The 26,736-nt window shown below is 41.9% G+C and overlaps 1 protein-coding gene across 6 annotated transcripts in view; it reads right to left on the reverse strand.

The window, feature by feature from the left end:
• Positions 1-93: 93 nt before the first annotated feature.
• Positions 94-26,736, reverse strand: part of LOC132819150 (elongation of very long chain fatty acids protein 1-like) — a 78,539-nt gene continuing 51,896 nt past the window's right edge. For all 6 annotated transcript variants that reach the window (XM_060830559.1, XM_060830556.1, XM_060830557.1 and 3 more), the window contains 8 exons: positions 21,501-21,604; positions 16,977-17,058; positions 14,245-14,435; positions 12,006-12,086; positions 5,803-5,859; positions 4,976-5,081; positions 3,298-3,434; positions 94-1,888 (listed from right to left, as the gene is read on the reverse strand). In XM_060830559.1, coding sequence (XP_060686542.1) covers positions 1,610-1,888; positions 3,298-3,434; positions 4,976-5,081; positions 5,803-5,859; positions 12,006-12,086; positions 14,245-14,435; positions 16,977-17,034 — 909 coding nt within the window. In that variant the 5' untranslated portion in view covers positions 17,035-17,058; positions 21,501-21,604 and the 3' untranslated portion in view covers positions 94-1,609. The remainder of the gene's footprint in view (positions 1,889-3,297; positions 3,435-4,975; positions 5,082-5,802; positions 5,860-12,005; positions 12,087-14,244; positions 14,436-16,976; positions 17,059-21,500; positions 21,605-26,736) is intronic.

Here is a 26,736-nt window from a genome sequence, read left to right on the forward strand (position 1 = left end):
AGTGACAGCAAAGTGTTAGGAGAATAAAATAAGTTGAAGATTTGTAGTCCATAGAAAATGGAGCAACAATGACAAAGTAAATCAGACCAAACATTTGAGTTTTGAAATTGAATTTATTTCAGAGTCAGAAAATTCCTATTGGAACTTGCTCCTGTGAGATCATAATCCCATAGATCTTCCTTCACTGTTTTTACTCATGGGGATCTTCTTGACTGCAATAAGATAGATTTGCAAAGAACTAAAGAATATAGCTGTACTGCTTTCCTTCCCCTACCCCATTCTGTACTGCATTTTGTAAAACTCCTAAAATGGAGTTCAATATGGCTGATGAATGCCTTGACAGTTTATGTCTGGGGTTACTTCAATATGATGCTCACCTCTGCCTACAGCTAGCAGTGACTGAAGGGAAACTATGTACACAGCATCAGTTTAGGTCCTATTAATCCTGCAACATTAAGTTAAAATTGTACAGAATAAAAAAGGAAAGTTATAATTCAAGTCCTACACTGAAAGTTTACAGTTTTCTTCAAAGAAATTTCTGCCCCACACACTGACTAGACAATTCTGGTTCTAGCCACAGTATCCATTTCACTCCAGAGACCAATTAGAACTTACTTTGAGGGGGATGTTCAGCACTACCCTTGACAGGCTTGTCATTTTGTCCCCACTAGATGACAGATCAAGAGGAAAAGGGTTATTTATGGGACACTCTGCCTACAGGATATTTAGCAAGTACTGAATGATTAAAAGTTGACTCTTCTACCTGCCCACCACAAAACATCAATAAAAAATTCCCTGCTGTAAGGACCACATTAACACTGTCCCACCAAGCAGTTCTCAAACATTGTGGTTTCTTTCATTCCCAAAATATACAGCAATATTGCTTGAAGTAAATAAAAATCTAAAAATCTAATTAATTACAATTTTTAGTGAAAAGAGCTTTAATCTTAAATTTGTAACTAGATATTATAAATTACTAAAGACTCACCCAAGCAGGTGGGCCATTTGAAGGAAATCTCATTCCTTCAACTGCTGTGATGGTGGCTAGACTCAACAGCATTAGGTGTAATTGTTTGCAGATTTTCAGAGGAAGGGTTAAAGGCAACACCGTTACACCGTTAGTTCTTTGCAGACCTGGGGTACTATTAGATGCAACACTGGTGGTAGAGGGAAATAGCAGAGACCGGAAAACTGCACATATTCAACTGCTCAGGAAACAGAGCATCCCACAGTTCAGTCTGAAGCACAGACTAGTGTTGAACTGGCCTTCTCTTAGTCAGGAGGCACGGGGTCCACCTTTTTCCCCATGTCACACAATCTGCTTTATCCTTGTAACCAATGTCAGTTAGAAAAGTGCAAGGATTCCAAACAAAACCGAGACTTGATTAGCCATAAACCCATCATTTGTTAATTACACAGGATCCTTAAAACATTTAGTCAGACAACTTTTCCCAGATTGAATTCCAACGTGGTGCCAGAGTGATTAAATAGACTGTATGAAATTCTTAAGTCAAGTTCAAAACCAGCTTAAATCGCTGCACCCTCCCTCCTGAAAACTTGCCAAAAACAAAAATACAATAATTGGTTTATTTAAAAAGTTATGCTCCTGCTAATTTGTCTTCACTTTTCCATTCATCAACTCCCCATTTTCCAGCAAGTGCCCACCATTCTCTGCTGCCGGCCTTCCATTCTTCATGGCTGCTTTCTGTTTTTCTCCTTTGGGAAGCCTCCTGCCCTTTGTGTACGCCTGGTACCAGAAGTTGGAGAAGAGAATGAAAAAGAATGTTCCGTACATCCACACAAGATGGATAAAGATGGGGAACTGGTAATCACAATGATCCATGAAGTAGTATTGGGTGACATGCAGAGAGACGATGACAAACTGCACCTAAAAAAGGGATAGAAAACGTATAGAAAAAAAGTAAATCTAATGGCAGCAAATACTGCACCTCCATTGACAATGGATAGTTTAAGGGAAATTGGAAAATAATGATTGCTAAAACAAATTAGATTTGGCCTAGATTACTAACACCTTAGCAGTACTTTCAATCCAAAGTTGCTACAGTACTCAAGGTATGTATCCAGTTAAGTTGTTAAACTGGCCTCATCTAAGTGCAAAATATTCCATGGCACATGTTATGGACGTTCTCCCCAGTGTTCTGGGCAATACTTGTTCGCAGGGAGAAAGCGAGGACTGCAGATGCTGGAGACCAGATTTGAAAAATGTGATGCTTATGCCCGAAACATTGATTTGCCTGCTGCTCTGATGCTGCCTGGCCTGCTGTGTTTTTCCAGCACCACATTTTTCAATACTTGTTTGCAACCTTAGTGTGGAGAAGGGGCTTCAAAATCATTTATGCAAAAATGAGAAATCGCCTCCAGTATTAGAGGCGATTCACAAAAGAACCTGAAGTGTCCAGTGAAGCGTGTTCTGGAATGCACTGACAAAGCTCAGTAGCAAGATAAAAAAGCCATAACATTAAAAAACCTAATAAAAAAAAAGGTAGTTTTCAGGGGACTATTAATTGGGTGGTTTCACCCAAGTGTAAAAGAATGAATATGTCCATGGATTGCACACAGTTTGACAATCTTAATGTATTTTAAAACGTGTAGCTTCTTGTGCCAATTGGTTGCATTTCTGTAGCCAGAGATTATATTTCAAAATCAGTTAACTGGCTGCAAATACTGCAGAATATTTAGAAGCCTTGAGAAAGCTTTAAAAAAAAAAGTATTTTTCTTTTATCACATTTTCTCAGTACTTGCAGCACATAAATCTTAGTCTGAGTAACTATGCTGGATTTAAACTTCACCATGTTTCGAGCTTGGTCACTGTACTATACCCACATTTTTTTTTTGAAAAGTGGGTAGTATCTTGTTGTGGTTCTGTTCGCCGAGCTGGGAGTTTTTCTTGCAAACATTTCATCCCCTTTCTAGGTAACATCTTCAGTGCTTGGGAGCCTCCTGTGCTGATTCAAACCAATATAAATGCCGTTAGAATCTGCCACTTCCGGTTGCTACTGACAACCGGAAGCGGCAGATTCAAACCAGTATAAATGCTGTTGGAATCAGCACAGAAGCGCTTCACAGGAGGCTCCCAAGCACTGAAGATGTCACCTAGAAAGGGGACGAAACATTTGCAAGAAAAACTCCCAGCTCGGCAAACAGAACAACAAGCTACAAATCTTAAACTTTGGGTAGTATCTTCCCCCCCCACCATGCTGCTCCATTAAAATCAATGGAGAGATACCACACATCACCCCCTTTCCTTTCAACAGCTAAATCCTAAGTGCCACTGACCAGTTGTATTGCTGTCATATACTTTTTCCACCAGAGGTATTTCTGAAAAGCTGGACCAGCTGCAGACAACCCATAATAGAAGTACATGATGACATGGACAATTGAGTTCACCATGGCGTGGAAGGATCCCATACCACCTGTAAGAGAGACAGCCAAAGGCCAAAGCCTTTCCATTAGATAGTGTTTGTGGATGAATAGCAGAGTATCAATTTTTTTTAAAAATCACTCCATAACACAAAGCATCCAACAGAGCAGTGGGCATTGTAAAACAAAATTTGGCACTAAGCCACAAAAACCAAAAATCTAGGTCTTGATGAAGATGTACATGCCAAAAACTCTTGAAATGGAAGAATGGACAAGAGGATTTTTAGGCAGGGAATTAGAGCTTAAAGCTAACAGCAGAATACAGATAGATTGGAGAGTTGGGCAGAGAAATAGCAGATGCAGTTCAATCTGATCAAGTGAGACGTGATGAAGTTTGGAAGATCAATTCAAGATCGAACTATGCCTTAAATGGAAAAATCCTGGAGAAAACTGATGTAGAGAGATCTGGGTGTTCACGTCCATTATTCCCTGAAGGTGGCAATATGACAATAGTGTGGTCAGGGCAGCAATATGGCAGGCTTTCCTTCATCAGATGGGGTATGAAGTACAAGAGTTGGCAGTTCACGTTACAGTTGTACAAGACTTTGGTTCATCCACATTTGGAACACTGCATACAGTTCTGGTCACCACATTACCAAAAGGATGTGGATACTTGAGGTACAGAGGAGGTTCACCAAGACAGTGCCTGGTATGAGGACACTGGCTATGAAGAGAGTTTGAATAGAAAAGGATTATTTTTCATTAGAAAGATGGAGATTGGGAGGGTGGGGCACACTGATTGTGGTCTACATAACTCAAGTATAGACAGGGTAAATTGCAAGCAGCCCAGACCTTACCCCAGCTCCAAGAGTGAGACACAATTACTAGGGGTCGCGAGTTCAAAGAGAGGGCAAGTTAAAGAGGTTGTGTGCAAAGTTCTTAAGCAGAGGGTGGTGGGTGCCTGGCATGTGTTGTCAGCAGAGGTGGTAGAGGCAGGCACAATTGCATCATTTAAGATGTATCTAGATAGATAATTGAATGGGCTGGGAGCAGAGGGATACAGACCCTTAGACAGTAAGTGACAGGTTTAGATAGAGGATCTGAATCAGCATAGGCTTGGAGGGCCAAGCAGCCCTGTGTTGTAATTTTTTGTTCTTCGACAGCTAAAATGTGGCAATACTGAAACATTTGAAGTCAGTCTAAGTAACCAAAACCAGAATTAAAACAAAACTGGAAAAAACAAAACAAATTGCTGGAAAACCCAGGTCATCTGGCAGCAACTGTGGATAGAAAATCAGAACAAATGTGAGGAAGGTCACAACCCAAAAACATTAAACTGCTCTTCACAGATGCTTCCAGGCCTATTGAGCTTTTCCAGCATTTTAGTACAAAAAGAATAGGGTACAGATTGGGAGACAATTTGGATTGGAGAATATTTTTCTTCCAAAGTGTTGCTTGATGAGAGAGCCAGCATCTGGGTGTAAGTCAACAAGACACTGTGCAAATTAGCAAATTGCAAGCTGACGACATCCAAATGCCACTTGGCAGAGGAAGGATGCGAAGTCCAATAAAAACAAACTTTCAATCTCTGTACCTGGTCCAAACTTAACTCCCCACCACCAGGTCCAAGGCATAATTGAATGGTGGAAGATGTGAAGGAAGGTAATCTGGCTGTTTTTCTTCCGCAAAACAAAGAATACCTGAGACAGAATGACAGCAAAGCACATCAACCTAAATGTCTTGGGCAAAAGATAACAAGCAATGACAATAGCAGCATTTGAATGGAGTCAATGTGGTTATGATGCAGTTTCTTGGATCAAAATTTTCTTTTGCTAAACTAAGCAGATGTGTTAAAAAGGTCTCATTAACATCAAGTCTAAATGAGATTAGATTACTTAGTGTGGAAACAGGCCCTTCGGCCCAACAAGTCCACACCGACCCGCCAAAGCACAACCCACCCATACATTTACCCCTTACCTAACACTACGGGCAGTTTAGCATGGCCAATTCACCTGACCCACACATCTTTGGGAAGAAACCGGAGCACCTGGAGGAAACCCACACAGGCACGGGGAGAACGTGCAAACTCCACACAGTCAGTCACCTGAGGCAGGAATTGAACCCAGGTCTCTGGCGCTGTGAGGCAGCAGTGCTAACCACTGTTAGATTCAAAGTAACAAAAATGTGTCTCAAGTCTAAAAATGCCCTTATCAAACAACATTTTTCAAAACAAAGTTATGATACATCCTATATTAATACTAATCTAGCACACATTGAATTATGTCCCCTCACTCCCTTCTCCCCAGAGCACTATTAGATCTGCAACATAAACAGACCTTTAAGATAATGGAGTTTCTACATCTGAACAGATCAGTACAGACTCACCAATTATTTTAGATCAGATTAATTAGTTATACTCACTGTGTCAAACAGTTCAACAAATTTGGAAAATAGGAACAGCCACGCCACACGCACCATCTGAGGAAAGGACAAAAAAAAACTTGAGCTTGCACATCGAAAGCTAGTCAACCGAACCAGTTTATGCCAGTCTTCAGGCAGACTACTAAATGGAATGCAATTGTTAGAGGGAAAAATAATTCATTCCACAAAATTTTAAAAGTGCTTGGAGTCTGGAGTAACAAAATGCTACATAACATTAATCTACAGATTAAAATTATGCCTGATGGTCTTTCAATTCATTGAACCTAGAAATGTTAGAGATCAATGCTATTCAACAAAGGCAAGAAATAAGACCACAAGGAAATAGGATCATGAGTAAACCATTTACTAAGAATACAGCCAAGCTGTGGTTTAAAATCCACTTGTTTATGGGTGGTATTGTTCCTCCATTTTATAAACAAACCTCTTCACATGATGCCTAGCAGAATGAAGCGCTGCTTTTTGGAAAAGTACAATCCTATCTGAATGGGTATTACTGGGCAGCAGAATTCACAAGTCACAAACAAAACGCCTACAGCCCAAGCACTGGTCACATGTTCCAATGACTGCTCAAAAAAAAGCTCATTCAACTGGAGCAATTTAAAAATATTTTGTATCTGATGATCAAAAGTGGAATTGTAATTTTAAAACCCCAGACAGTACACTTAAGCAGTGCTTAAAAATGGTGTTGCTGGAAAAGCGCAAGTCAGGCAGCAAAGGCGGAGAATCGACGTTTCGGGCATAAGCCCTAAGCAGTCTCAAGTGATCAGTTAAAAAACAAACAATTCACAGGCAGATTATGGATCCTGTTTAAACGATGAGCAAGACTTCTAAAGAACTAGATGGGACTAGCAGTATCCTACACAGATGGTGCTGGGACCGCAGCTTTTCACCATAGAGAATGAAGTGGATTGCCAAATAGAAAGTCCTGAGTCTTTATTGTCTGTCATTGTCATTAAGTTCAAAAGGGGAGTACATGCAGCTCAACCACAGATCACACAATCTCATGGAATTGGGGAACGTGTTTGATGACACTATTACGCCAATCATTGATCAGTGAGATTGCAGGAGGGCATTAAGTTCACTTGAAATTTGAATGGTGGCAGAATTAAACTCTGATGGATGGGACATGGTTAAGTTAATTGTTTAAGTTGAAATCAACTGGATTCGAAGTTATTCGGTTCAAACTAAATAAAATTAGACACTGAACACGTCTGGTGAAAATAAATTAAAAACTGGCACTGACCCAGGGAGCTGAAATTAATGGAATGCAAACAGCATGGACATAAATTAGCTAAGCTGGCATTGAATGGAGTGGAAGAACAAACAAGGAGGTGCAAAATTAATTAAATAAAAAGGCTTCACTTAAAGTGAGCCAAATCTAAGCAGCAGAAATGAGCAGGTCCCACTGGGGCCGATACTGTCAGCAGCTTGTCTGCCCACTAGGGAGAGTTAGTTTACAATGTAGAGGGACATATCAAGTTGTGTCAGAGGGGTTCAGAGACAGCAACTCAATGAGCCAAATGTATATCATGGAAAATGAGTCTTCATGCAGCTTTTACAGTAGTTGTGTGCACCATTGTCAGAGCCTGCATATATATGCACATGTGAACGTTGGGGGTGGTAAAAAAGATACCATATCCCTCCATTACCAAAAATTGTGAAAAGTTTTTGATTAGATTACTTAGTGTGGAAACAGGCCCTTCGGCCCAACAAGTCCACACCGACCCGCCGAAACGCAACCCACCCATACCCCTACATATACCCCTTACCTAACACTACGGGCAATTTAGCATGGCCAATTCACCTGACCCGCACATCTTTGGACTGTGGGAGGAAACCGGAGCACCCGGAGGAAACCCACGCAGACACGGGGAGAACGTGCAAACTCCACACAGTCAGTCGCCTGAGGCGGGAATTGAACCCAGGTCCCTGGCGCTGTGAGGCAGCAGCGCTAACCACTGTGCCACCGTGCCGCCCAAAGTTAGGGAATTAAAAATTACAAGGACAGTCAAAAGTTCCCCCTTCATTGGATTTAAAACAGAATATTGTCAAGAACAAAATTCTGAAAGAGAAACAATTAGAGTGGATTGCTGCAACATGTTCAGGTATTGTTCTCATCGGGTTGACACAAACTAGTCAAATATTCTGTGGTTAAGCATTACTGCCATTTCTCAACCCTCACCACTGCTGCTGCAGGAAACCTCACCCTATTTCCAGTGTAAAAGCATCAGAAATTCAGCCAGAACACCAGCAACTGCATAGAGAGATTTTAAGCACAGCAGCAAGTCGTCCAGTTCTCAACAGAGTGTATTCCTCCAGGCATCAGTTCAACAAGTTAAAAGGTGCCTCAATTATATTGCATCCTTTATGACCAAGACTTTCTTTGTTAGAAAGAATGAGGCACTTATTGCTACTATAATGATGGAAAGGAGTCACCAGTTGCACATTCTGCAGTAGTGGAAAACAACAACCAGATAATCAAACACTGTAAAATCAAATTAAAAGTTAACCAGGACCAAAGTAATCTTGTCCCACTTCAAGAGGAGTTATGGAATCACATATCCAAAAGGTTCAGACAATTTGAACAGAAATGGGTATAGCCATAGTATCAAATCAGGATCTACTTTACATACCAAATCCCCATTATTTATGAATTATATTTACTAACAAATGTGGCACTGCATAGCACTATCATTCCAGAGTGCTAATAGGAAGTGCCATAAAGCTGTTGGCTTGATAGTTGGTTTCATAAGTGCTTCAACCAGTTTCTTTTGCTATCAGCATTCCAGTGATAAGCCATTATCAGAACATCCTAATGAGACTACTGAAAAACTCAGTTACTGCCCTCCACAGTTAAACATTTTCAGAGATGGAGAAGGGATCTGACCCAGGGCGACAGGCACACAGTTTAGTGGTGAACTCCCTACTGTCCCACACTCACCAGCCAGATTATTGATGAGGAGCACTGGGATCAATTTGTAGTATCTTTAAATAATTCCTGTATTAAAATACAGACACTTAGGATGTGGTGTTTACTCATACCAAATAGCTCCTTTAAAAGCTAGGTCCTTAGTTGTGGTGTAGAGCAACCACTAGCATAAGCCAGTTTTGTGCAGCAAGTTAAGCTTTTAAACATAGGAACGCCACCGAAATAGGCAATTCAGCCAACGACCACAATGCCATTCTAAAACTAATCCCATCTGCACACATGGTCCATATCCTTCTCTTCCTAGCCTATTCAGGAGTTTAAATGCCTCAAACTTTGCATCAACCACCTCTGGCAACACATTTCAGGCACCCACTGAAAACTCATCTCCTTTATAAACTTGCCCCACTGACTTAAAACCATGCCTGGGGGAGGGTGTAGTTTGACTACCCACCCTATATACACCCCTCAAATTTTATGCACTCAGGTCACCCCTCACCCTGCAACACCCACAAAAAACAATCCAAGTCTGTCCAACCTCTCCTCCTAGCCAATACCCTCCAATCCAAGATCTGATAAGTTTCTTTGAACCCTCTCCAAAGACTTCACATTCTTCCTATAGTATGGGGTACAGAACTGCACACCCCAAATGTGACTGAACAAGTCTTAGATGCAAGATGACTTGCCAACTTTTCTGGAACCATAGTGAACTTTAAGTTGTGGAAGCTTTTGGATTCTAGATAATCTCCATATTTAGATTTGACTGTCAGCTTTTGACACCAAATGCTCAGTGCAGTTGTAACCATGATCAGGTCCTTCCTGATCATTAGTCTGGTATTAGAATAGAATTTCTACAACTCTGCTAGTAAAGCTAGTATACAGAGCTTCACAAATCTGAAAGTGGCAGTTGGCATTCTATCACCCAGGGTGGCAGCAAGTAGTCACAAGTGGATCATTTCTTCCTCATCCGATGCAAGACCCCACTTCAAAACTACCTTTTAAGTATTGGCATCAAGAAAAAGCAGTGTATCTATACACCTATTGCCAGAGGACAGCATCCAATTGGCACAAGATGATAGTAGTGCAGTGGCTGAGAGTCAGTCATACAGCATGGAAACAAAGCAAGGCTTTCTAGTTCCTTCAGCCTGGAATTTTTAAGATTAGATTCCATGTGGAAACAGGCCCTTCAGCCCAATAAGTCCACACCGACCCTCCGAACAGCAACCCAGCCAGACCCATTCCCCTACAATTACCCCTTCACCTAACACTGGACAATTTAGCATGGCCAATTCACTCAACCTGCACATTTTTGGATTGTGGGGGGAAAACTGAGCACCCGGAGGAAACCCACAGCGAATGTGCAAACTCCACAGTCGCCAGAGGCTGGAATTGAACTTGGGACCCTGGTGCTAAGAGGCAGCAGTGCGAACCACTGAGCCACCGTGCCACCCACTAAATTCCCAACAGCATACTTATAAAATCAAAAAGCCTTCCTTAGCCATTTCTGAAAACTTTAAACATAGAGCCGTCAAGGCACAGTAGGGAAAGAGGGGTGAAGAGGCAAGGAGGTGGTGTACCAAGTCCTCAATAGGCCCATCAGCAAGAGGGAAGGATTCTTGAAAGAAACACCTTATCAACTCATCTGGTATACCTCAAAATAGTTCCCAAGTACTTAATTTCCAATTATCACTTTCCAAAATATGCATTTCTTTCCTCTCAGCAACCTCTGCCATTAAACCAAAGATTAGGAACAGAATAAAACTTGTAGTTCTGTTCGCCAAGCTGGGAATTAGTGTTGCAGAGGTTTCGTCCCCTATCTAGGTGACCTCCTCAATGCTTGGGAGCCTCCTGTGAAACGCTTCTGTGATCTTTTCTCCGGCATTTATAGTGGTTTGATTCTGCCGCTTCCGGTGGTCAGTTCCAGCTGTCCGCTGCAGTGGTCAGTATATTGGGTCCAGGTCGATGTTCCTATTGATTTAATCTGTGGATGAGTGCCATGCCTTTAGGAATTCCCTGGCTGTTCTCTGTTTGGCTTGTCCCATGATAGTAGTGTTGTCCCAGTCACCAGAACGAAGGACCCGATACCCAGCATGAGAAAAACCAATGTAGCGTACAAAATCCCATGCAAGGACTGCACAAAACACTATATAGGACAAACAGGAAGACAGCTAACAATCCACATCCATGAACACCAACTAGCCACGAAACAACACGACCAGCTATCCTTAGTAGCCCCACACGTAGATGACAAGCAACATGAATTCGACTGGGACAACACTACAGTTATAGGACAAGCCAAACAGAACAGCCAGGGAATTCCTAGAGGCATGGCACTCATCCACAGATTCAATCAATCAAATAAGCACATCCACCTGGACCCAATATACCGACCACTGTAGTGGACAGCTGGAACTGACAACTGGAAGCGGCAGATTCAAACGACTACAAATGCCGGAGGAAAGATCACAGAAGCACTTTACAGGAGGCTCCCAAGCACCGAGGATGTCACAGACAGGGAACAAAACATCTGCAATACAAATTCCCAGCTCAGTGAACAGAACCACAACGAGCATCCAAGCTACAAATCTCCCAAACTTAGAATAAGACCCATTTGGCCCATGGAGTCTGGATTCGATCATAGTTTTCTCAACCCTTCGACATAAGACTAGACCCCCCTTACCAAATCAAGAACCTCTGTCTTTAAGAGGCTCAATAATTTGGCCTCCACAGCCTTCTGCAGCAATGAGTTCTACAGGTTAACTGCCCTCGGAAGAAATTCCTCAATCTCAGTTCAAAAGTTCCTCAGATCCTAGTCTCAGGCCTCAGTACTAAGTTTTAATTAATTAACTAGATTTCCCTTCTCCCAAACTCCAAAGACAGACCCAGAATCTTCAACCACTCATGACAAACCCTTCATCCAAGATCATTCTCACAAACCTCCTGTATGATAAATAGAGTTTATGGAGTACAGGTATCATAGGGGCTGGAGGAGATCAACAATAAGCAGCAAGATTTCACCCATCAGAATTTTCAGCCAAGGTGTATAAAACCAGGGTGTCAACAGAAGAACCCAGAAAACAGCAATGTTACAGAGTGGAAATAGATGGTCTCAGGCCAAAGTTTTTTTTTTGGGCGGGGGGGAGGGGGAGGAGGAGGAGGAAGGTGTGTGTGAGGAGAAACACATTCAGTGTCTTGATTCAAATCAGCATCAAGAGACTGTGCATTAGAACAGATAGAAACAAGAATCAGCACTTACTCGAAGAGCTCTGGGGCTATTTGAATAATCCACTGGATCGCACCGGAATGTATATCCTGTAGCCCAGCCAGCCATCAAAAACTGTAGAATGTTAAAAATAAAATCAATTAGTATTCCAAAAGAGCAATACAGCTTTTACAATGGTAGAATAAGTTATTGAAAGGCAGTAGGAAATGCAGAAAACCAATTCAAATCATCGTCCCATCTCCACAAATGATAGCATCAAGTAACTTCAGAGATCACTGATAATCCAATGGGGGGGGGGGGGGGGGGGGGGGGGGGGGGGGGGGGGGGGGAGGGAGAAGATGATGATATGGGGAACAAGATCTAGAGTTGGGTTCTCAAAAGTACTTTTTAAAAAATTATTAACTCATTGTGTTGGGAGTGATCTGTTAGCCCGAATGCAAAAGCGACCACCAGAAAACAATTGGGATAAAAACAAAAACGATTTTCAAATGATTTCAACCTAGTGGCACCAGGATCAGAGCTGGGACCTCAACTATTTAGACAAGCCAGCAGCAGAAATTTGGCCATTCTTCCCATAGAGTCTGCTCTACCATTCAATCATGGCTGATAGGTTCTTGAGTATCACTGGTTATCCCAATCTTAAATATACTCAATGACCTGGCCTCTATAACCTTCTGTGATGAACTCCATAGGTTCACCATTCTGGCTGAAGTAGTTTCTCCTTATCTCAGTTCTACAAAGGCCCTCCCATCAAGTCATAGTCTCTCCTACCAACGGAAACATCTTCCCAACATAGACTCTCTAGGCCATTCAATATTCTGAATGTTTCAATTAGATCACCCCCGCATCCTTCTAAATTCCACTGAATATAAACCCAGAGTCCTCAAACATGAAAGGTTTTCATTCCTGGGACCACTTTCGTGAACATCCTCTGAATGCATTCTACGTCAGCACATCCTTCCTGTTTACTATTGGAATGAATGACAATTCTCTGAAGGAAAGGCTAACAGCATTGTAACTAGATTGCATGAGGGACAGAGCTAGTTTGAGTAAAAATGTGGCAGATAAAACCTAATTCAGACAAGTTCATCAACTTACACAGCAAGAGAAGAACAAGTTTAAATTGAGTGCAACTACAGAATGTTTGGTACAAAAAAAAAGGCACCCTTGTACATGAATCCCAAAGTCATTTCATATCCAAACTTAGAAAGGAAAATGGAACGTTGATCTTCATTGCAAGAGGGATGGATTATACACATCTTGCTGTAACAACAGCATGCATGTAGGCTTTTCATTTGACTTTGGAATAAATCACTGAATAGTCTTGTTATGGCAAAAAAGGTTGAGTATTTAGCCATTGAAGTTTAGACAAAGGTCAGCTTATGGAAAGGAAGATCCAAACAACGGGGGAACAACATCGAGAGGATGGTGCCTCATAAGGAAAACCTGCAACTAGGGAACATGGTTTTAGAATAAGGCACTTGCCCATTTAGAGAGGAAAGAAGGAATTTCTTCTCAAAAAAAGGAGCATGCTTGGAATTCTCTACTTCAGCACTGGAGCGGAATCATAAAATATACAAGATCACAGTTGCGAGCTATAATCAGGGATCAAGTGCAAGGAAATGAAGTTAACTTAAATCCAATATCAAATTGAATGATAGAGCAGACTCAAGGAACCATACAACCTACTCCTGTTGTTCATTATGTTAAGAACTGGGCAATGGAACAAAACTGCTTGTCTAAAGAACTTCCAACCACCTGCCAGAGTCTGTTGAGAACTGGATCAGTGGACAGAAACAAAAATGTAACCAGACATTTCTTAATACTATACTGGAGATCGAATTTGTAATTGGGTGATTAACATGTTACTTGTCATGAACAGAAAGAACTCTTCCTTCAATTACAAAAAAGGAGAAATAGTGAGAATTACCTGCTAATATCAAAGAACTTTAAATATTTAGATTCTCTACAAGAGTTTGAGAAATTTAAATCTAATGTTGGCTCAGAATTGAGATCAGAACTAGTTCCCATGAGGGGAGACTTAAGTTCATTATCAGTTGAAATTAAAGAATTATTTGAATTAAGATTCACATTGCTGCCCTGTTAAGTGTTCAGCTGCAAGAAAATAATGTCTTAGCATTACTGTTTCAGTAAAATCTTGTACATTTCACACATTCCTGAAAACTTCAAAAAATACATTCATGAGTTCTACACACTCTTCAATAATTCAAACAAGCAAAAGCAATACTCTCCAAACAAAGGACAGGCATACCTCATATACTATGTATATCGAGAAAAACACCAGTGCAAAATTATAGACAACCATAATCTTTTTAAGGTCGAAAGGTTTCTTGCCAGCCATGAGCCTGGGTCCCAGCGACAGTACAAAATACACGTAGAACAAGAGGATTGCAGTCATAGGGACAGGAGATACCATTAGCGGGTATTCTTCAATCCTTGGATCTAGAGAGAAACAATTATAAACACCAGCAAACACAAAACAGCCCAGTTTGTACTCTTAAAAGATACACATAATAAGAGAAACTGTCTGAGGGTTTCCTTCCAAATGTCTATTTGTTATCTTCAAGAGAAGGCAAACCATTGAGAAATTTTGTACAGCCACCACATTTGCCATTTGAGTACAGATTGTAGCTACAGGCTGGAAAGGAGGGACAAGTTATACTTACTCTTACATTCCAGAAAAAAAAAATCTTACCTTCCTAAAAAAGTAGAAGTAGGACATCTGCACTGGGTGGCCACCATTTTGTCTGTCCATAATTGTCCCTTACAAGATAGTAAGCCGACTTCCTGAACTACAGTCCCTATGCTACACTAATCCACAATTCTGTCGGGATGGAATTTTAGGATTTTGACCCAGTGAGTGATATTTCCAAGTCAGATGGGGAGTGGCTTGAGGCTAACTTGCAGATACCTATGTATCTACTGCCCTTGTCCTTCTGGATGGAAATGGTTAAGAGGTTCAAAGATCAAATCCCCTAGTTTCTGCAGCCCATCTTTAGACAGTGGCAGCAGAAATGGAACATTGATAGTTGAGAATGGATGTTTGTCAATGTGCTGCCAAACATGCTGCCTTGTCCTGGGATATGGTCAAGCTTCTTAAAATGTTATTGATGCTGAACCCATCCAGGTGAGAAGGGAGTATTTAAATCACACCCCTAGCCCTGCACCTTAGATGGACAGGCTTTGGGGAGTCAAGAGGTAAAAGGTTATTTGCCAGAGTATTCCCAACTGCTGACCTGCTCTTGCAGACACTACATTTACATAGCAAGTTCAGCTCAGTTTCTAATCAACAGTAACCACCAGGATATTAATAGTGGGAGATTCAGTGTTAGTAACAGCATTGAATGTCAAGGGGCATTAGATGGCCTGGCATTTGTGCTGTGAATGCAATGGCCACACCTCAGACCAAGCCCGAGTTGCCATGATACTGAACATTGAGAATGTTTGTTTGAATGCACACTTCTAAACTTACGATGGGGGGGTGGTGGTCATTGATGGTTTGGCCTAGGTCACAACCCTGAGGAACACCAGCAACATCCTGGAGCAGAGACAACTGACCTCCAGCATCCACAACCATTTCATATGTGCCAGGTTTGACTCCAACCAGAGTTTGCCCTGATATGCACAACTTCCAGTTTTGCAAGGGTCGAAGGCCACACAAATGCAGCCTTGATGTGAAGGGCTGTCAATCACCTCTGGAATTCAGTTATTTTGTCCATGTTTGAACCAAGGCTGAAATGAGGCAGGAGTGAGTGGCTCTAGCAGATGCCCAACTGGATGTTGCTCAGCTAGTGCTAAAGCAGGCAGCATCTTTACAGCACCTTCCATCACTACTGGACAGTAATGGGCCAGGTTGAATTTTCCCTGCTTTGACAAACTAGGCAACTTTCCATATTGTCAAATAGAATCCAGTGTTGTAACTATACTGGAACAACTTGGCTAGGGGGACCAGTAAGTTCTGGAACACAAGTCTTCAGTACTTTTGCCAGGATGTTAGCAGGGCCTATAACCTTTGCAATATCCAATGTCTCCAACTGCTTGCTATCACGGAGTCAAATTGGCTGTAAACTGGTATCAGATGCTGGGGAGCTCTGGAGATGACCAAGATGCACCATCCACTCAGCACTTCTAGCTAAACCCTGCTGCAAATGCCATATCCTTATCTTTTACACAGATGTGTTAGGCTCTTCCCTCTTTGAAAATGGAGATTTGTAGAGCCTCCTCCTGCAGAGAGTTGTTTAGAATTGTTCACTACCATTTGCGACTGGATGCGGTAGGACTGCAGAGCTATGGCATGTTTTTTGTGGGATTACTTTGCTCTGCCCATCACTTACTACTTATGCAGTTGGCACACAAGTCACCCTTTTTGGTAGCTTCAGATTGACCCTTCATTTTTAGCTATGCCTGATGCTGCTCCTGGTGTGCCCCACCTCCATTGACTCTGGTTGATCCCCTGGCTTAATAGTAATGGCTGAGAAGGGGATATGCAAGGCCATGAAGTTGCCAAATTGTGAAGTGCCTCTTCACCTTAGGGTGGATTACTTCATCCAAAGTCATAGGTTACCCTGCATCTTGTGAGATCTTTGCTTCAATTGGTTTTCTGACTTAACAGGGTGCATTTAGTTACTAACAGACTGGCAAACTGCCCAGAAAAATTTTTCTAGCTTATTAAAAACATCCCTGGAATGCATTGGAGTTGGTGGTCACTACTCCATTTGCTGACTTCACTTTATACGAGATTATGCACGTTTAGTTTATTAAAAACGTCCATTAAGTTATGTATTTCAGAAACTACTAATGGATTGAGAAATTGCTTTCAGGCACAACTCAGCAAGAATTCTTTACTGCAAATATAAATAGTGTCAAATACATGAATAACTAAACAAATCATTGAAATGTCAAATAGGCTATTAAATAAAACCTTAAAACAAAATTCAACTTGGAGTCACAAGTTGAACATTCTTTGAACAAAAAGCATCTTACCTCCTTTCAGAAGATTTGCATATACTTGGGCAGCTCGTGCCCCCATCTCTGCCAACATGTTTCAAAATGGCACTTCCAAAACCTAAGGGTCATAAATTGTATTTATATAGCACCTTCAATATAATTTAAAAGCACAATTTAGCACTTCAAGTACAAAATCAGAAAACAGACATTAAAAATGTGCACTTTAGAGGGAATGATTTGAATCTTTAGTGAGAAGCAAGATCAGAGATATTCAAATGTTAGGATACAATAGAGTCAGAATAGAAGGGAAGTGTGTAGGATAATTAGTGATGGGTTAAATTAGACATAAGTTAGAGCATTTAGTGGACAATGGAAAGGTCACCAGGAGCACTTTGCAACAGCTGAGATACACAAAAAAAGACAGGCAGGGGCAGGATGGAGATTGATAATATAGTTGAAAGGTACAAGACAGAATATGGAGTTGAAAGCTTAACTGAGTCTGAGAACATTACAGCCCAGCCTTAAAACCTGTTAAGAAACAGACTAGGAGTCTCCCCTCCAAGAGTTTCACACTACTCAATATTCAAAAGGAAAGACAATGTGGCTCTTGAAGATCACCAGACAGGCAGAGACAGTGAGATGTTTAGTACAACAAAGCATTGTACAAGATCTTATTTTTCTTATCAGATGGGCAGCAAGGTGGTCAGAAACAGGCAGGAGTCATGGGTAGATTCTTGGCAAATCTGAGGGAGGGAAGGGAACTATGACAGGAGGAGATTTGCTGGGAAGAGCTGGATTAAGAGCGGAACCAAACAACAGCAGCAGTAACAAACTGTAGACACACCTGCAATGCTGAAAAGGATTACAGATTTAAAGACCAACTGTCAAAATAGTTGGCACCTGACTTTTGTTTTAATTTTTGGAAGGGCAGTGTCATTCAGCTGAACAATAAATCGGAGCTGGAACAAGGAGACTGGTCTTTTGGGTCAAAAAGGATACAACAGGGTGGAACAATGTGGAAAAGGAAAGCACTTTACTCAGAACCAGGTAACTGACTGGACATTCTAGTGCTGCAATGGAGGTGTACAAAGTTGAAGTTGTGGAAAATCAGACATTGCAACATGGACTGTCGCCAATAATAAAGTAGTGTTGGGGGAGGGGCAAGTGAAATTGAGCAAAGGATAGAAGGTTTGATAGGGAAGGAGTAGAGTATTCAAGGAAAGTTTAACATTTTAGAGTGGTAAATAGCACAAGAGTCAGTTGTTCAGTGAAATAAAAAAAGCAGATCAAGATAGTCACAAACATGAGCTTGGTAAAAAAAAAAGACTGCAGATGCTGAAAACCAGATTTGGATTAGTGGTGCTGGAAAGCACAGCAGTTCAGGCAGCATCCGAGGAGCAGTTAAAAAAAAACACATTTCGGGCAAAAGCCCTTCATCAGGAATAAAGGCAGTGAGCCTGAAGCGTGGAGAGATAAGCTAGAGGAAAGTGGGAGTGGGGAGAAAGTAGCATAGAGTGCAATAGGTGAGTGGGGAGTGGATAGGTGGAAAAGATAGGCAGGTAGAACAAGTCATGGGCACAGTACTGAGCTGGAAGTTTGGAACTAGGGTGAGGTGGGGTGGGGGGGGGGGGGGGGGGGGTGGGGGGGGGGCGGAGAAGAGAGAAAGGGAAAGTGAGGAAACTGTTGAAGTCCATATTAATGCCCTGGGGTTGAAGTGTTCCGACGTGGAAGGTGAGGCATTCTTCCTCTAGGCATCTGGTCGTGAGGGAGCGGTGAAGGAGGCCCAGGACCTCCATGTCCTCAGCAGAGTGGGAGGGGAGTTGAAATGTTGGGCCACGGGAGGGTGTGGTTGATTGGTGCGGGTGTCCCGGAGATTTCCCTAAAGCGCTCTGCTAGGAGGCGTCCAGTCTCCCCAATGTAGAGGAGACCACATCGGGAGCAATGGATACAATAAGTGAATTTGGTGGATGTGCAGGTAAAAAATTTTGATGGATGTGGAAGGCACCTTTAGGGCCTTGGATAGAGGCAAGGGAGGTGGTGTGGGCACAGGTTTTGCAGATCCTGCAGTGGTAGGGGAACGTGCCAGGATGGGAGGGTGGGTTGTAGGGGGGGCCGTGGACCTGACCAGATAGTCACGGAGGGAACGGTCTTTGCTGAAGGCGGAAAGGGGTGGGGAGGGAAATATATCCCTGGTGGTGGGGGAAAATGTCGACGGATGATTCGGTTTATGCGAAGGTTGGAAGGTGAGCACCAGGAGCGCTCTGCCCTTGTTACAGTTGGAGGGGTGGGGTTTGAGGGCAGAGGTGCAGGATGTGGACGAGATGCATTGGAGGGCATCTTTAACCACGTGAGAAGGGAAATTGCAGTCTCTAAAGAAGGAGGCCATCTGATGTGTTCTGTGGTGGAACTGGTCCTCCTGGGAGGAGATACGACAGGAATTGGGAATACAGGATGGCATTTTTGCCAGAGGTAGGGTGGGAAGAGGTGTAATCCAGGTGTCGGTGGGTTTGTAAAAAAAGTCAGTGCCAAGTCAGTCGTTATTAATGGAGATGGAGGGGTCCAGGAAGGGGAGGGAGGTGTCAGAGATAGTCCAGGTAAATTTAAGGTTCCCTAGTCATGTCCACACCCCACTACAACCCACCCTCCCATCCTGGCACCTTCCCCTGCCACCACAGGAACAAAATCTGCACCCACACCACCTCCCTCACCTCCATCCAAGGCCCTAAAAGGAGCCTTCTACATCCAAAGTTTCACCTGCACATCCACCAATATCATTTATTGTATCCGTTGCTCCCGATGCGGTCTCCTCTACACTGGGGAGACTGGACGCCTCCTAGCGGAGCGTTTTAGGGAACATTTCTGGTCCACCTGCACCAAATCAACCACACCGCCCTGTGGTGCAACGTTTGAACTCCGCCCCCCCCTCTCCCACTCTGCTGAGGACATGGAGGTCCTGGGCCTCCTTCGCCACTCCCTCACCACCAGGCGCCTAGAGGAAGAATGCCTCACCTTCTGCCTCGGAACACTTCAACCCCAGGGCATTAACGTGGATTTCAACAGTTTCCTCATTTTCCCTTTTCCCCCCACCTCACCCTAGTTCCAAACTTCCAGCTCAGCAATGTCCCCATGACTTGTCCTACCTACCTATCTTCTTTTCCATCTATCCATTCCACCCCCCTCCCTGCCCTACCACCTTCATCCCCTCCCCCACTCATCTATTGTACTCCATGCTACTTTCTCCCCACCCTCCTCTAGCTTATCTCTCCACCCTTCAGGCTCACTGCCTTTATTCCTGATGAAGGGCTTTTGCCCGAAATATCAATTTTACTGCTCCTGATGCTGCCTGAACTGCTGTGCTCTTCCAGCACCACTAATCCACAAACATGTGCTTGGCAGGGTCACGTCATACAAATAGTGAAAGGGCATGTAGGTAATGTATTGCAGCTCAGCTGCACAAAAGGAAGGGAAGGAAGAGAGTAGAACATAAAATTTAGCATTAAAAGTTGTCTGAGGACTCCTCAAGAGTGGTCTTTGTTTCCACATTCGAGACGGTTTTGAAAAAAAAATGAGGGTCTTACAGCACAGTAACACTGACACAGGAAAGTAGGCCCAGGTGCATGTCCATCTGCACAAAACAGGTGAATAAGCTGTAGAGAGGGGGAGACTAGTATGACGACTAAGGGACGGTCAAGTTTTTTAAAAAAATTGTTGTACACATCAAGAGTTACAGGTCTACCGAGTTGAGGGGATCAGTGCAAGACAGTTAGAAGTGTGTAAGGGATCACTGAGACAAGTGATCAAGAGTGAGCAAAGCTACATGAAGTTGGAAGTGACAAAAGGACTACCTTATCACTGACCAATAAAATGGGAAGAAAAAAAACGTAAATATTGCGAATATCTGCAGTTGGCTCGACAAGCACACTAAACAGACATCGTAACTACCGCAAACGGACTAACTCAATTTCATGCAGAACACCGCGTTTGCTAAAACAAAGCTGAAGAAACACTTAAGATGCTGGCAACAGTCCATTAAGTCAGTTACCATTTTAAAATCACAATTCACCCATCTGAAAGCTGGATATGGTATATGTGAGCACCAGAAATCAACATTAGAACAAAAAAGGACAAATAGATTCACAAGAGGGGACAATAACTAGGTGATCCTACCTCATCTATATTCAGGTTTTCATGCAAGTGGTTTTAATTTCACTGGGCTGTGACAGCCATTCCCCCTCATACAAAGCTAAAAGTTACTCCCAAGGAGGAGTGGCTAATCTCCAAACTAATCTTTCAGACCAGAATAATGACCAGAAGTCAGAATATAGCAGCAAAATTCAAAACAAAACCCATTCAGCCTATTGTGTTAAAGTCTTCATATTGTTCCACTAAGTAACCCCAAAAGTTCAAATCAATTATTTCCCTCAAAACCAAGAGTGAAATTTAGTGTAAACAGATCCATAACCACTGCAAAAATGTCTTTGATAAAAGTAAAGCTTTATTTACCTAAAATCAATTTTAAGCAGATGTAAATCAAAGAAATTTAAGCTCGTTAACACTAACCTTTAGATGCAAAAGGCGGTATCCACAGATTTATACAGCAAAAACTAAGCTCAGGACACGAACCAAGGGGCTGACAGCTCTCTGAAAGGTGGTTAGCTAGAAACCTGGAAGATAAAAATGTTAATGAGAACATGTGCTCTACTTCAATAGTTAAAAATCACAATTGGAAGAACACTAGCTTTTGGAGGTGACAATCACCTGGAGTGTCGCTCCAAAACCTAGTGTGCTCCCAATTAAACCCGTTGGGCTATAACCTGTTGTGATTTTTAACTTTGTACACCCGTCCAATACCAGCATCTCCAAATCATGACTACTTCAACATAGAAAGTATTCAGTATACACAGGCATTCAGTGCACTAAACTGGTGTTGATTGCCAACAGTAATGCCAATCCAGCACACACATGCCTCAGTTCTGGTATCCTTCTTGTTAAGGGTGAGCATAGAAGTTTTGACAGCATTTCTCAAAATAAAAATATGTTGCTACCTATCAGGACAAATGTAACAACCAAATGTCAAAGTGATCCATTTATACTACAGCAAAGTGGGTGATTAGCAGCAGAGGTGCTGCCATCAAGAGAGCCACAAACCACAGGATCCCCAGTGCCCCACGTTTCATAAAATGGCTAGAATATTCTTTGTAGCTGCAAAAGGTAGCTTCTATGAGCAATTCTAGGGAGGTGAAAGTAGAGCCAGGCTATGAGTGACTGATAAGTTGGTGTTAGTATTTGCACACGAGTATACATCAAGAGCTACCCAGTTGCAGAACCTCTGCTCGTAGAATATACATTGAATCAAGTGTTTAAAAAAAAAGGTCAAAACAGTACAGACTGTATACATGTCAAATGGATCAGGCAGCTTATGGGCAATACATCCCAAGTACCTGGCATCACACCAGCACAGACATGCATATATTATATGCCTGCCCTGCAGTTGAGCAATATCTTTTTAATTGAAGGGAGATCCACTGAGTGACATGAAATGGCTTACTCAAGTGATTCAAAGTATAGATACTTGGCCTTTTCAGGCTAACTGGAGATAGACCAAGCACTTTCAAAGTGACTGAGCAAGCCATTCAGCTCAAGGGCAGTTAGGATTGGCAATACCATGAATGGAGGAAATGGTTCCTTTCAGCCATCCGCAAATTTGTGGGGTATGATCTGATCAGGATAGCTATTGCCACACAACCAATCCATTCTTAAATTCTGCATCAAGCTTAGGAGGGTGAACAAGTGGCTAAGATTATCACAAAGCCAAACATACAGCACAGGGCACTATTTGAATCCCACCATATAAATAGGCAAGGGCATAAAGTACATTTAAGCTATGCAAGACAATCCTTTAAATAACTACACAGATGATTCAAGAGGTTATGAAATGATGTTTCAGAAACATGTATAAGGTAGGAAATTAAGGCTGGTTCCACAAGAGTCTCATGAAACCAAAGATGTTAATGCTGATGGACCTGGGGGGGCATCATATGATGCCACCTACTTTAGAATGATCATGAAACAAACTAACCTCAACTGTTTACAAATTCAATAGATTCAGAAAACAGCAATGTATCTATGCAATGATAATAGCATAAAAAGTTATGCTAACTGGACTAATCAGGTAGTTGTAGGTCTATCTAGCTAAGAGGACTTAATGCGAAATGATTGGACGTTTGAAAGTACCATTGCAACAGGTGATTCCCAAAACAGAAAGCGAGGTTGGAATGGACAGGAGATTTCCAATTATATCAGTTGATGAGGAGAGAACTTTCTTATAATAGAGAAAGTCTGCAGTATATTAGACAACACCCTCTGAACAGATAACTATTCCAGAGGCCCTCCAGCAGTAATTTAACCAATTAGCCATTTATGGTGCATATTAGAACAGATCTTCACTAGTCAACATACACATTGCTATCAATCCCAATCTTCCAAGTAGCAGCCTAGTCATTGGCTCATCTTGCAAGTTTGATACAGAAATAGCACAAAACTAATCCGCAGACAGAATTATGCAAAAGTCACAAACATGCTCAATGTTATTGACAGAAGGCTTGCTCAGGTTTGAGTTGGCTCACACTGCTATGACTCAAGTGGTTACAGGAGATATCTTCCAACATAGCATCCTATCAGAAAACCCTGCCAAAAACTGAGCAGTGCATTGCAATAGGTCAATGGCTGCTTGCAACAGGTAGAGTACACAATTGTATTCAGTCTTTTGCATGCTAATCTCCACTGTTGTGAGCACTTGCTCAATCTTGCGTTACTAGCAGCTATTAGTGCAATGAGAAAAATCAGTGAAGCTTGACTTGCAACCCATTTACCCTTGCTAGATACAGATAGAATACTAAGAATCCTTTGTTGCAAAAACCAAAAGGCATATGATCAAGATTTGTGCCTTTTTGAATTACACAATAGCTTTGAGTCATTGTTCCCAATGACTTGGCTGAAAGCAAATCAGATACTGGGGGTGCAGCAGGGAAGAGGGGGAAGAGATGGCATTCCAACGTCACTGAGCTAAGAATCCAGTATCTCCAGCTAATGCTTTAGCGAGAGATGGATTGCATTGCCAGAGGGGGATAGACGGAGGGAAAGAGATATGAGAAGCCTTTAAACTAAAAAAAGTCCCTCAGGTAATGATAGTTGTTGTCCTTACATGCAGGCCCAGTAGCATGGTAAACTCAGTTACACTCTGAATGGCCTAACAAACCATTTCATTGCATCAAAACTACCATATAGCCTTAAAGTGAACAAAGCCAACAACCAAAGAGTGACCTGGCACCAGAAATGATATGGCAAACCCAATTGGTAACTTTGTAAAGTCCTCCTTACTAACATCTGAGGGGGTGTGTAAATATGGAAGAGCAGTCACAGGTTCATGAAACAGTCCGTTATACCCCAAATCCATGGAGAACAACAAGTTTGAAAGAAAGATCACTAGACTCAAAACACTAACTGGTACTGTGTCCACAGATGCTGCCAAACCTAATCATTGTTTGTGCTGCACATCAGACAGACTTCAGTCCAATTCCTCCATGCCTAACAGATATTCTAACCTAAAATCAGTCTGATTTGCCAGCACTTAACCATATCCCTTCCTATTCATATACCCATCCAGATGCCTTTTAAGTGTTACAATTGTACCAACCTCTACTTCCTCTGGCAGCTCATTCCATACAAACACCATCCACTGCGTGAAAATGTTGCCCAAGTGCTTTTCATATCTTTCCCCCCTCACCCTGAACCTATGTTCTCTAGTTCTGGACTCACCTCTCTTCTCTTCCCCCCTCACCCCCCACCCCAGAGAAAAGACCTTATTTATCCTATCCTTGCCCCTCATGATTTTATAAACCTTCAATGTCATCCCTCAGCTTCACATGCACCAGGGAAAACAGCCCCAGCCTATTCAGCTTCTCCCTATAGCTCAAATCCTCCAACATCCTTGAAAATCTTTTCTGAACCCTTAAGCTTTATCAGCTTTGTTTTAAAAAAAATGATAACCATTAATCCAGAGCAAAAGGTTACACCACAGGTTATCAATTACTGAATATGGAATGGCTCAAACAGAACTGCAGACCCTCTACTAATGAAACCATCAACTTGTAGCCTCAGAGGATGTAGAATTGACAATGCATGTGGGTTAAGTGTATTCACAGGACATGAATGGCACTGGCTAAGCTTGCATTTATTGCTCATCTGAGCCAAGGATGGCAAATATACTTCTTGGAAGGACTATAGTGATGACCATGAAACCAGTATCAAAAAAACTCATATGGTTCACTAAACTTAGTTCTATAGTTTAAGAAATGTAATCCAAATCTTCAGTTGCCGTGACAGAATTCGAACCCAAAGGTCCCCTGAACTAATAGCCTAGTGGTATTATCACTAACCTATCATAATTCATATTGAGAAAACATCAGGGGTTTGATAAAGACATGGCTTTCTCAGCTTAATGATTTAAGCTCATCCCATTTATTAAGGTGGTATGTCACAGAGTTTGCAGGGAATATTAAACATTGGAAGGTAGAAATAAAATCATTGATTTAAACTAGTACAATATTAACTTCAGGATTAAAAAATGTTGAGTAATACAGTGCAGAACAGACCCTTTGGGAAATTCTGCACAGTGGTGGTAAAAACTCATGAAAGCCTTTAAACACATTCAAGACACTAGTGCAGCAAGGAAACAATCCATCCATTCAAAACTAGGACAGAGGTTGAATCATATCCTAATCTGTAACTACAGGCATTATTTACTAGAAAAACCACTAGCCTACACAAGTCTACAAAATTCAACTAGTAAACCAAATGCCTGAATAAGTGCATTAGTAGTCATTTTAACTCCACAGTACTATTTTAGTTTCTATTAAAAAGAGACCATTAATAATTTCAAACTGGGGAGAAACATTTGGAAAATTGTACCATTCATTTCCAGAAACGCCAATACAAATTTTGTGTCAGAAGTGCAGTTGTAAATTAGTAACGCAAATGTTCAATGGAGAAGCAGCTCAGGTTCCGAGATCACAATACCAAAATTGTGTAGTAGGACAGACAGGTTAAGCAATACCATATATTCACAATGTTACCAAGTTAGCGAAAGGAGTTCTGAGGCACTCAACCGGAAATGTTATTTCTCCTTGGATGCTTCCAGACCTGTTGAACTTTCCCAGCAATTTCGGTTTTTGTTGTTAAGTGTTAGCCCTGCCTCATGATATTTCTAACAAGTTGACAATTGAAATAAACAAACTCCTGATGCCATGGTCAAGAAATTCCATTGATAAAACAGCCAAAGGTCTCAAGTCCAATTGTTGGTCCTAACTGAATCAGATCTGAGACCGTCAAGTTCTGAGTAACACTAACATTACATTGCCAAGGACAGGTTAAAATCATGCCATTGTCTGGCAGCTATCCAGCACCAGAATACCTACACTTGAAATTTGGTCAGCAGCTATCAAGAGTCTAAAAGCTGCAAGCCTATACATGCTTAGCATTCAGAGTTCACCGATTATCCTGGCAGTCTGACAGAGCTTACCAGGCGAAAACATGAGTGGTTAGTTGTTTAGGGCCACTGCCATTCATGGGAAATAACCCAAAGATCAGAAGATAAAGCAATTTTATACTCAGTTAGAACCTAGAGCTTCTTTCATTCTGCCCCCTAACAGCCACACAATAAGTGTACAGAATGCTAGAGAGTCACAGCAACACTCTGGTCAGTGAGAATTGAACTGTTGCCATTAACTTTGTGACA

The sequence above is a fragment of the Hemiscyllium ocellatum genome, chromosome 9 (assembly GCF_020745735.1).
Source record: "Hemiscyllium ocellatum isolate sHemOce1 chromosome 9, sHemOce1.pat.X.cur, whole genome shotgun sequence".
Classification (NCBI taxonomy): domain Eukaryota; kingdom Metazoa; phylum Chordata; class Chondrichthyes; order Orectolobiformes; family Hemiscylliidae; genus Hemiscyllium; species Hemiscyllium ocellatum.